Here is a 13,042-nt window from a genome sequence, read left to right on the forward strand (position 1 = left end):
GAAACCGAATAAACCGAACTAAAATCGAATAAACCGAACTTGACTAAAAAGTATAATAAGGGCCTGAAAATTAGCTAAATCCATGTATAATATAGACCCAAAATAGGCCTAAATGAAAGGCCAATGAAAATTCAGTTTTATGGTTTGGATTGGACTGAAAATTAAAAATCCGGTTCGGCTTAGATTAAAAGGTTATTTGGTTTGAATTCGGTTTCATAAAATGAAAACCGAATTAGTTCGATTTGAATTCGTTTTGGGCCTTAATCCAAACCGAAAATCGAACTTTCACCCCTAACTGGTGGCATGGCCATCAAATTAACTCAAAATCATGTCATAAAAACAATTAGCTGCTTCTAAAAGTGTCACAATCCATTTTTGTTTTTCTTAAACATCAGCAATACCACAGTAAAGAAAAGCTCATGATTAACAATTAACCATATCTACAGCATTACCACGGTAACAAAATAACTAACATGAAACACGAAAGGACATGGATTAAATAAACTTTCAGCTTCTCTCAAAACCCATGTCTTAATATAGATAAGTACCCCATTAGAACAAAAAAAACACTGATTGGATTACAATTGCTGGTCACATTACTCGACAGTCTACAACTAGAAATGTATCAAAGTGTGTAAGCTTAAAATTCAACGGCAAAATTTCAAGATTGCTTCAAAGGGACAAGGTCCTCTGAAGTATTCGCTCATTGCCATCCAGTAGCGGGTGGAGCAGCAACCTCTTCCCAACCTTCAGAAATCGAAGCTTCTGGAACTGCTGCTACTGCTGCAACTGGGGCTGCAAACAAAAACCATCATTTTAAGCACACCACAACAGTTTCTTCTCACCTACTTTTCACCGTGCAAAAACCTGAGAATAGAGATTCTGTATATTTCATCCCAGAGTCCAGCTCCAGCCCTTTTATATTATCTTCAGGACGTATGTTTATTATGATTTGCTATTTCTTCTCTGCAATGGAATAGTCATTCCTAATTCTCTATGTAGAATTTGATACCTAGTTGACTAGTTTGTTCATTGCCTGTTCACGTTGGAATTCCACAAGTTTTCATAACCAGGTTTCACATTTACAGCATATATCCCTGTCAAGAGTCTATTTCAAATACTTAAGTTCCTCTGATTTTTCAATCGGGGGTAAGAACTTCGAAACTATAAAAACAACTGCCATGGATGAGATGCACTATATATATGTATGAAAAATTGAAAAGTATATGTGAAATATGTATCCACTAACTCGGGAAATGAATGCATTCCACATATCATCTTAGAACGACCAAATTTGAACACTATAAAGTTTTTTTTCCTATAAAAACCTTCACAGTCAACAGTTACAACAAGAAATTTCTGGCTATCTAAGAAGCAAAAGAATAAATTACCTGGAGCAGTTGTCCACTCAACGTCAGAAACTGCAGGAATTGGAGCACCTGAAGCAACTCCTTCTATAAGTGGAGCAGAGGCCCACGTGTCTCCGAGAAGAGCAGCACCACCACCGTAGTCACCATAGTCAGCAACAACAGCTTCTTCCTCATCTGTTTCTTTTGGCTCTTCTGGCTCTCTGTAGAAGAACAAGTCCACCTACACAAAGTAGACATACATATGAAATCAGCTTAAAAAACATGTTTCTATGACCATTTTAGGAGGGAGGAAAAACAATCTAGGACTAAGACACAAGAACCACTCAGAGTAGAGGATCTAAACTTACCATCACATCCCATTTCTGTCCCATGCGAATGGATCCACGCATTTGGAGAACCATTCTAGCCAGTAGCCAAAACAAACAACCAATGCTGTGCCTTCCTTTGTTGTTAGCGGGGATGGCAATGTCAACATATCTCATTGGGGAATCAGTGTCACAGAAAGCAATGGTAGGGATATTCCCAAGAGCACCTTCTTTGATAGGCTGCAAATATGTCAATGAAAAACGTATGCATCAGAAGAATTAAATAAGACGGCAATGAATGATGAAACATAAAAATTTATGACAAAGGGCATGAGACAATAACCTGATGATCAGTACGTGGATCAGTCAAAATGAGCAGACGAGGCTCACAGAAACTAGTCTGAAGCTGATTGGTGAAGGTTCCAGGAGTATGTCTACCTGCAATAGCATGGGCTCCAGTGTACTGAGCAAACTTCAGCACAGCTCTCTGACCGTATGGTCTAGCTGACTGAACAATAATGTCCTGAGGGCTCTCAATAGCAACAATAACCCTAGCAGCCATTTGAAGCTTTTCCCATGTCTTTCCCAGATTTATGATGTAAATACCTGATATTACATATTGTTAGATTAACAACTATAGCAACTCTAAAAGATAGATATAAATTAAATTAGGAATTTTGAAAATATTTAGAACCCTGATAGATACACATTAGAGAAACCCGTGCAAAAGGAAACAACTATCCGCAGATGTTTTAAACTATTGGCGGGACAGAAATATCAAAAGACACACACAAATTACAAAAGGAAAATATTGCCAAACTTCTTTAATACACTAACAATACCATGTTAACACACTTCAAGAGAAATATGTTTTTGTTAGATTGCAGCTTGCTTGAACTTACGGATAGCCAGACAAATGAGAATATAAGAGTATGGTGGTATAATTTAACATAAAGGAAAAATCACCACAACGGGCTATGTATTTAGGTGTTGTCACACATAATTCTACAACATTTAGGCACCTCAAACTCTAGGATAAATCAGTCTTCAAATTTAAATTCAAAATCCAACCCTAAACCTATGATCAGTAATCTCAATTCTTCCGGTTTCAGCAGACCCGAATAATCGACAATTGACACGGTTGTAAATGCATGGGTAAAATCCTAATGCATAGAGGAAAAGGACTAAACTAGCATTCCCATATCATAGATTTCCTAGAATTCAGTCTAATTAACATGTTAAAACCCATATAGCCTGCAAATACAAGCAATATGTAAATCTACAACAAGAAGTAACCTATCTCTAGCTGTATGTAGTTGTCACATTACTAATTCGAATTACAATTTCGACACAGAGAAAAAGTGAACTATAAACTCAAAACTACACGTTTGCAAAGCATTTATATGAGCATTCCATTATAGCCACATCCACATTCTTCTTTGGGAATAAGTAACTGCAAAATTACACCTTTTAATAGCATTGAAATTATTTCACAAATCCCATCAATCACAACTTCAATTTCTATCTCACTAATCACTCAGAAACCAGTAAAATAACAAATTAGCAACTCCAGATAATCGGAAATCATATAATCATATAAACCAACAAAATACAACAACCCCGGAAGAAAAAGAATGTAGATTTATATCTTAATCATTAAATGCAAGACAATTTATATAGGTAATGATAATAAAACTCAGTAACTCAGAGTATGAGAAAGAGACCGTCGGAGCGACGTTTGTGGGTGTAACGCTCCATCTGAAAGTCGCAATTTTTGGTGCCGAGGTGAACATCGGCGGCAAGCATCATCTGGATGTCCTGCTCCTTCTGGCTCAAACCTCTTGCTCCCGCTGACTCCATTTTTGCGGCTGCTTCTCTTTCTCTCTCCCCTCTCTCTCTTTTGAAGAAAAACGGTTGCGATTCTGCAGGAGATTAGGGTGAAACGATAGGAGAGAGGAAGAAGCTATACTCGGCAGTGAAGAATACCAGAAATAACACACAAACCCTAGATTTGTTTATTTACTTATCTGCCCCTCATCAATCGAGCGATTTTATATAATTATATATTTGTCTGGGAAATTCCGAATTTAAATTCTCAATTTATCTATTTGATTAACACGAACAAGGTCAATCAAGGGTATGTTTTGGAGAAAGAAAAAAAAAATGAAGTCTTAATGTAAAAGGGATTGTATTTTTTAAGATTTTAGCTTTATATTTTTTGTAACATGACTACCAAGTATGCTTATTTGATTGGAAAATTTGTCAAATACAACCTAATAAAATTATCTATTTGTCAATTACAACTTCAAATTTCTAATTTTGCCAATTACAACCTCAAATTTCTAATTTTGCCAATTACAACCTTAAACTTATACATTCATTATAAATTACAACCCGGATATATTTTCCGGCAAAAATCACCGGAAGATTATGTCATAATGTTATTAAAAAGAATTACATAATTTCTATAAAAAAAATTAAATCTATAAATAAGAATTAAAACAAAAAAATAAAATAATCAATTTTTTATTTATGTATATAGATATTATGTACTTCGTATTTTTTTAATAACGTTATGACATCATCTTCCGGTAATTTTTTCCGGAAAATGGTTTCGGGTTGTAATTTAAAATAGATGTACAACTTTAAGGTTGTAATTCGAAAAATTAGACATTTAAGGTTGTAATCGGCAAAATTAGACATTTAAGGTTGTAATTGGCAAATAGAGAACTTAATTTATTAAGTTGTATTTGACAAATTTGCCTATTTGATTGAATATTTTTGTATAGTGACTGTGTTTAATTTGAAAGTGGTGTTGGACGCAATGGGATCTGGAGGACATGAAGGGGGGCAAAGGGGGCGACGAGGTTATAGGTTGTTATTAGCGTGGTGTTGGAGGAGCAACGCACGAATTGAAGGATCAATGCAAGAAGATCCGGTTGCTCATGGTTTTTCTCGTGATGCTTCGAGGTGGGTTGAAGGATGATGTATTTGATGCAACTTGCGTTGGTTTTGAAGAGGACGGCGGGGGCGTGTTCACCAGCAGCACCGGTGGTATGGCATGACCTTGTGAGGGGGGAGTTGAGGGTGGGGCCACACTGATGAGGGCGAGGATGTTGCTGCGTAGTAGCATGTGGACAAGGGAGAGAGAGTGGGATAAAGTGCGGTTGAAGATGACGAGGAAGGGAGCCGGTGTTGAAGATGAGGAAGCCGGAGTCGATATGCGATATGCCTTTTATTTAACAAAATGACACTTGATAACTCCTTATGTTAATCTCGGAGATTAACTCAGCAAAGCTCCATCAATGGTCACCAGTGGTTCTTTTGCTTAAACCTAAGGATAGAATGGTATTTTTACGTAATATGTTGAAATTTCAAACAAAGTATTAAAGTATTCAAACAAAGTATAAATAACTTTATACAACACTAATAATATTTGTACAAAGGATGAAAGTATATATGCATGGCAACACTTTTACCCTTTGATGGACCGGCCAATTCACAACATTTCTACCATGGGGAAGTAAAATAATGGGTGAAAGCAAATCTTGCCCACATGGACATTGCAGACAAACCTGTATGGGCAACTTAATTTGGATTTGCTGTGTGGTGACTTTGGCGATGGCGGAACAACATAATCTTGGGAGACAGGGAGATAACCCTGTCGATCTTGGAGCATTCTTGAAGACCCGTTTTGATGAAACAACGAAGGCCCTTGAAGACATAACTGAAAGTGTTGTCGGCACGGGTACTATAAGCGAGTCTTTCATTCATTGGGAACACACTCATAGTGATTGATACTCCCTCAATGTAAATGGTGCACCAAAAGGAACTGCGGGGCCAACGAAATAATCAGAAATTTGTTTTAGCGCTAGCAGCAAGCTTTGGTCACACTACAACATTCAAGGCAGAGGCCACAACTCTTCTTCGAGGCCTGGAACTACCTAGAAATTTGCATATCACAAAGATTTTGATTCAATTAGACAATATGACATGTGTGCAAGTCATTAGAAGCAGAGATTGTGGGAGAAGCGAATGCAAAAAGATATTCAAACAATGCCCTCAAATTGATTGATCGCCCACCGTGGACGGTGAAGGTTACCCATATTTATCGAGAGGGTAATCGAGTTGTTGTTTGGCTTGCAAACCATGGAGTAGCTCAACACATTAGACACCATATTTTTTTTATTTTGCACCATTATCCCTTAATAGGATTTTGTTAGAGGATATTAGGGGAGTAGCTCTCCCACGACTCATTCCCCTGTAATTGCTTTTTCCATTTTGTATTTGGTTGCGTTTTTTATTTCTTTGGATTTCTTTCCACCCTTGAATAAAAAAAATCTTTTTACCTATTCATTTAAGTGTCCCCATTACTTTCTCTACTTCATTCAATTTTTTTGGGTGGTTATGACATATTTTAATCAACAATGACAATATTTATAAAACAATGACAATACTAATACAAAAGTTGGCAGTATATAGCAAGCTAGCTAGCAACACTTTTTCTCATTCATTTAAGTGTGGCCTAGTGGCCTACCCTTCTCCAATTTCCTTTCCTTTACTTTTTTCCGGGGGTCGGTATGGGCACAATAAATCGATGGTCACCAAGGATTTATCATCCCTCCTCATCAATCCATGCTCGATGTTTCCATTTAATTCCACTAGCCTACTAGTGCGTACGGCAGGAAAAAAAGGTTTTATAAATTATAAACATGAGGTACGTAAGTGGCATCTGATTAAATTGAACGTAAGTCACTCGATATAATTATTTATTTATAGTATTAATAAAGAGTACGTCGGTATAATAACAAAAGTGATTCTTATTGGTATTAAACTATTAATTGGTAGTGTATCGAAAAGTCAAAATCATATAAATCAACACCTGTATCAAATTAATCAATAACAATAAATGGAGTAAGCCACTTATGACATAAAACTTGTTCTACCACTTTGTTTATGCCAAAAGTGGCTTACTCCATTTCTTGTTATTGAATAATTTGATACTGGTGCTGAATTATATGATTTTAACCTACCAATACACGATGCGTGATGAATCGATGGGTACCAGTGATTATCAGGTCCATACCCGCCCAAAATGAAAAGGTAAAAGAAACGAAATTGAAAGAAATGGTCCACCCCTTAAATAAATCGGTTATATTTTATCCCTAGGGGAAAAAAACCCAACAAAGAGTCACATAAGGAATAAGGGAGTAAGAGGAAGAAAATGCAGTAAGAGGAAGAAGATGGCGGGAAGAAGCTCCTCCTCTTGTGTTCGGCAACATTGAAGGAATGTCCTCAAACTCCTATTGGAGGAACTAGTGTAGTGTTTTTATAAAAAAAAATTGATGAAATTTCAAATTCAAGCTCAAACTCAAGCTCAGGTGAACAATGCTTGTAACTTAAAAGAGGAGAACGAGGATGAGGTAAGAATTCTTGTACAATTGCGGATTTCAACAAATTCATGTGGATTTAACATCACTTGTGTAAATTCGTGTAATTTTAACATTATTATAATTTTCAAAATGGTTAGATATTATAATTGGAATGATCGTATATATGGCTACAATATGTCACTAGTTTTTGCCCGTGCATTAGCACGGGTACTATAAATAGATTAAAAAAAAAAATTCAAAACCGAATATGATAACTACAATGTTTATTGGTTACCAATACCAAAATGTATAACTTAGTTCTAAAATCATGATGGTGTATGACAAATTGTAAACGCAAAAGTGATCGATTATGTGGATGTTTTAATTTTTTTTCGATGTCCATGTTATAAACAAAAACATTCTTATTCTCATCTAATTCATAAAATTGGTGTGACCTTATTTCTTCTTTTTCTTGTGGAGCACGTACAGTAAATGTAAATGAATTCATAATAAATACCTATTCAAAATATCATTTTTGGATTTCTTATTATGAATAAAATATTATCGTTTTGAGTTGATTGATTATTTAAATAAATAAAAAAAGGTTGATGACATTTCCTAATATATCAATTTAATGAGAGTTGAAGGATTGGAGTTTGGATCTCTCTCGTTTCTCATCACTTTGGTTTAATAATATAGATTGATAATTTGGTTACTATCATTGTTTTATTAAATTTTGTCCTACTCCCTCTGTTCCTAAATGTTCTTCCCATTTCTATTTTTGGCGTTACTAAATATTCTTCCCAATTTGAATCTATACTATTTTTTGTCATACTTTTTTTTCAAAACACCCTTATATTCTATTTTATTTACCAAAATACCTAAAGATTCTACCCATATTCTAACCTAAAATTCCCAACCCCCAATATTAAATTTATTAACCCTTCCCCACAAACTACCCTCTCACCTCCTTTTTAATACATCCTTATCACCCCCTTTCTCCCCATAAATATCACCCATTTACCTTATTTCTTTATTATTTTATCTCTCATTTATTTATTCCAATATCTCACACACAATCATTACTCTTACACTCAATCATTACACATATACCCAAACAAATCAAGATTACAATTTTCTTAATCTCCTCCCCGATTCCAACACGGGAAGAATTTAAAGGAACGAAGAGAGTATTTGTTTATTGTCATTGTTGTATTAAATTTCGTCATTGGTTTTTTGGTTACTGTTGGTTTTGTTTTTCGTTTTCTAGTAGTGCTCTAGAATAAATATGTTTTCTAGTATGGATATTGTCATTGGCTTTATAAATTCTGTCATTGTTTTTATAAATACTATCACTGTTGATGTTGTTGAAGTAAAGAAAGAGATCAACAATGACGTTGTCGGAAGATATAGATATGAAATATATGAAAGAGAAGGAGTGTACTGCCTCGTCGGAGAAGGAGAGGAGGAATCAGAGTGAAGCAGTCATTTTGAAGTTATTTTAGTTGACTTGTCAACAAAAAGACGTAAAATGACTAAAACACCATGGGTATGGGCACAAAGACCTGATCAACTATAGTCGGGCCCGATAGCCCAACCCAAAAAGCTCGTTCCGGCCCGCAAAGCCTACACCAACTTATGGGTTTGGGCATGATTTTTTGTGTTAAAGCCCGAATTTTGATCACCTCTAATGCCTCCCAATACACTACGGAGTACTAAGTAATAGATTAATACCAACAATAATCACTTTTATTATTATAGAGATATATATTTTCTTAAGAGCATTTTTATCAAACACTTTAAACCAATAAAATATACAAGTAATATTTTATATTTTCTCTCTCTCAAACACCAAACTCAACACCAGCAATATTTAACAACGTTTATCAAACACCATGGTGGTGTTTGGTAGAAAATTAGAGGATTGGAGCAATTTAGAGATTTGACCTTTCAAAACCTCTAATTGGGGTGTTGGGTTGTTAGAGGTTTGGAATAGCTGATTCTTCTCAAACCGCTAAATCCAAAAAATAGTTGGGAGCAGCGTTTTTCATTAGAGTATTGAGATTTTAACGTGAATTTACCACATTGTCCTCAACAACCTAGTGTTTTACATTAATTCATTCTACTGCTTTCATTATTTCATTCTCCTTCATTCTCTTACCTACGATTCAAAATGAAACCTTTCACCTCCATAGTAGATCCAAGGTAAGAATTGTAACACCCCGACAATTCTCTCTTTTCTAAAATAATCTTTTAACATAAAACGTAGAGAATTATCAAGGCATTATCGCCCGTGTGAAAACGTAACGGCTTATTCAGAATTTTGCAGCGGAAAACATAAAACTAACTTTAGGTTTATAAATAATCTATTACAGATTTAGTCCCCAAGAATCATCCAACGAAAATAAGGAAATATAAATAGTACGACAAGTTTAAAGTCCCAATTAACAAACCCAAGTTAACTTAGCAAATCAAAACTAAATACAAGCTCTCTATTCCCGATCCCAATGATGCAACATCTTCAAACCTGCAGATGGACAATGCTTATTGATCCTTAGAGACTGCTCACCAAAGATTGGGTCATCACAGGATCAATAAGGCATAGCCATGATCAACATGCACAAGCAAAAGCACGTAATCAGCAAAGCTGAGTACTACATACTAAATCAATAATAATCCTAACATGATTCTATTAAACGAACAATCCTAACATGGTACTAAATAAAACATAAGCAAGGATAATCAAGATATATTGACTTGAAAACTATATTTGACTGAACTAGACCTTTGTATCATTAACATTATTTTAATTGAAATAGTCAATGGACTGAGTTGTCTACTAGAAACTTCTTCTTCTTCACTAAGGAAGACGAGGTACGGGCGCGACTCCGTAAACCCCAATGACCTGCGATATCGAGGGACTTTTGAATAAAATAGAACCGGTGATCAATCCGGCCCCAGAAAAAGCCATAGGCGACCCATGACCCCAACTCCTGATTGTCCGACACTTTAGACGTGCACAGTCTAAAGCTATTGCTACTCATGTTCACTTTACATGACTTAACTTTTAATACTTGGTTATGACTCATCAAACATAAATATTATATTCAACAAGTAAACGCAACTTCTTTTATCTTTGAATTAAACAAGTGATCACAGAGACGTCACACAAGACTTATTCCAATTAATTCAACCTTTCCTTTAATACTGATAAACCCCTCTATATGGGTATAAGGTTTCAACTTACTAAACAAGGTCCTCGACCCTTATAAAGTAGTGAAAAGCTAAAAGGGAACACTGAACAATCGATCTGAATCAACATATATGATAATTTAATGTTCCCAACCAACATGTTCGCATCAATCATCCATACCAACATGCTATAATTCTCATAACGAAATATATATGCTTAACATGTCCATCCAACAATATTAAACATGCACTTTCAACATAATCTAGTTCATCAACAATTTCAACATAACCAAGTTCCTTAATCATTTCAACATAACGAAGTTCATGAATCATTTCAACATGGTTTCCACAAATCACACTCATTCCAAGCACACAGGTATGTACGTACCTTGTGTAAACAAACTGATAGGCCACTTTAACGAATTCAAAAATCGCCCACAAAGAATTCTCCGCCTAAAAACAACCAATAAAATTCCCCAATCAATATCCAACAATTTACAGCAGTACTAAAGTATTCTAAATACATCCTAAACATATTTTGAACCATCCCAAATATCGAAACTTAACTAAATAACCTCCAAGCATAATAACTATTAAACTAATGATCCCAAAACGTTCTAAACTCCAATAAAACATCCCTTTTAAAATTTCCAGCAATATAGAATAATTTCAAACGTCCACAAAACATAATCAAACGTTCTTAAAATCATAAAAATAATAGCTTTAATAATATATAATCATTCTATTATGATTTTGGAATATTAAAACCTTAAAAATCCATGCTTTAATAATTAAAAACTCTTATTTCAATTCAATTATGTAATCTGAAAATTAAATTATTAATTAAGCATAATATATAATCTGAAAATCTAACTTAATCATAAAAAACTTATAATTTATATTCGAGAAACATGAATCAAATTATTAAAACTCTAACTTAAACGCAATTAACAAATCTGAAAATAATTAAATTAATTTCAACAACATATAATCTGACATTTCATAACTTAACTATAAAAATTATAAATTTAATTCAAGAAACATAAATTAATTAAATAAACAAAATTAAAATAATTAGTTACTTAGGGTTTAAGAAATAACCAAAAAAGATTCAAAGGGTGTTGGTCGGCGGCAAGGGAGGCGCAGCAGCGGCCGGTGGTCAGGAGAACTGGGTGACACGGCAGGATGCAGCCGGGCAGGTGGTGGTTGCGCTCGACGGTGGTGCGGTTGGCAGCACAATGGCTGTGCGCAAGAAAGAATCAAAGAGGAGTACTTGCGCGAAGGAGAAGGGAGTGAGGAGGTGAAGTTCGCGGCTGAGCAGTGGCGGTGGCGCAGCTGGTGGCCGACGCACGGTGGTTCTGGTTCACGTGAGCGGCGACGGCGGTGGTCCGGCTTGTAGTGGCGGCGGCCGGCGGCTGAGGCTGGAGTGTTGAGGGTTCACGTGAAGCAAGGGAAGAAGATGAGGGGAGGGTTTTTGGTTTTTGTTTTCACGTGAAGTTGAGGAGGAAGGGAGTAGGTAGTTTGGGTTTTATTACTTTGGGCTTCACCAATTGGGCTAGAGTTAGGAGTTTAATTTTAGGATTCGAATCCAAAACCGAAATATGATCGTTTTCTAAATTCAATCGATTTTCGTAATTCAAATTCTTTTTAACTTAAAATTCTAAAATTATTCTTTATTGTACAAACCGTTAAAATATTTAGAATATATTTAAATAAAATTAAATATACATTAAATATATAATAAAGTTCTAAAATCGTTAAATATTTAGAACGTACTTAAAATAAAATAAATATACGTTAATTATATATTTATTACTTAAAATTCATAAATTCTATTTAAATATAAATAATGTACGTTAAAATATATTAATAAAATTTATAAATTTACGGGGGATTACAAGAATCCTTCCCTGTAATTTTTTTCTTATTATTTACTGCCCTTTTCTATTTATTTTGAATTTTTTTCTTGAAAATTTTATTTATTTAGTTATTTGCACAAACATGTACAAATTATTTTTGTAAAATATTATTTAATTATTTTCATTATATACGTAGTACATTTTATTCCACAAAAATATATTATACATGTATATCTATCATATTAACAATTTGTACTTTTAAGTTAAACAATTAAATATGACAATGTCCTTATTTGCCATTTTACATATTCAAACAGTTAACAACTATTTACCAAATACTTTTATAAAAACTGCTAATCCAATCAGCTAGTCAAAACTGCTAATTCAATCCGCTACAGCTAACCGCTAAGCGTTAATCTGAAATGATTTCACTCCCTCTCAGCCTCTCTTCCTTTCTCTCTCAGCTATTACTATATACTAAAAGAGACACCAAGAATGACACGTGTCATCTCCTGGTGCAATCCTTAGTATTTTCCTTTTTTAAATTTTTTTATTAAATAATAAATAACTATAAAATCGAATATAAAATTGTTAAAAAAATAGGTAAAATTTAGTTTACGAATGATTGTTTACAAAAAATAACGGATGAAATTTCATATAGCATAAAAAAAATTAAATTCTCTAAAAAATAGAATAAAAGATAATATAAAGAAATCTAAAAATAATGTGTAGTTGGGGTACCTAAATTTTAGGAGAAAAAAAAAATATCAATTAGATATTGTTGAGATAAATACGTGAATAAGTATTCAAATTTTAGCTTCCAAAAATATAGGAAACAACAGCAGCCAATATATTTAGATTAAGTAAACAGCCAAATCGTAAAAAAAAAATTAATTACTATATACTAAAAGAGACACCATGAATGACACGTGTCATCTCCTGGT

The 13,042-nt window shown here is 34.2% G+C and overlaps 1 protein-coding gene and 1 long non-coding RNA gene across 2 annotated transcripts; both read right to left on the bottom strand.

Moving 5' to 3' along the window:
- Positions 1 to 495: 495 nt before the first annotated feature.
- On the bottom strand, positions 496 to 3,665 carry LOC130459140 (40S ribosomal protein Sa-2). Its single transcript, XM_056842136.1, has 5 exons — positions 3,400 to 3,665; positions 2,019 to 2,281; positions 1,718 to 1,915; positions 1,392 to 1,590; positions 496 to 795 (listed from the first exon to the last, which is right to left on the bottom strand). Exons 1-5 carry the CDS (start codon positions 3,533 to 3,535, stop codon positions 704 to 706), a joined length of 888 nt encoding a protein of 295 aa, XP_056698114.1. The 5' UTR covers positions 3,536 to 3,665; the 3' UTR covers positions 496 to 703.
- Positions 3,666 to 9,368: 5,703 nt separating this feature from the next.
- On the bottom strand, positions 9,369 to 11,938 carry LOC130471820 (uncharacterized). The gene is made up of 3 exons (XR_008932135.1): positions 11,341 to 11,938; positions 10,628 to 10,692; positions 9,369 to 9,608 (listed from the first exon to the last, which is right to left on the bottom strand). It is a non-coding gene; the product is annotated as an uncharacterized lncRNA (long non-coding RNA).
- Positions 11,939 to 13,042: the final 1,104 nt, after the last annotated feature.

This window comes from Spinacia oleracea, chromosome 1 (genome assembly GCF_020520425.1).
Source record: "Spinacia oleracea cultivar Varoflay chromosome 1, BTI_SOV_V1, whole genome shotgun sequence".
NCBI lineage: Eukaryota > Viridiplantae > Streptophyta > Magnoliopsida > Caryophyllales > Amaranthaceae > Spinacia > Spinacia oleracea.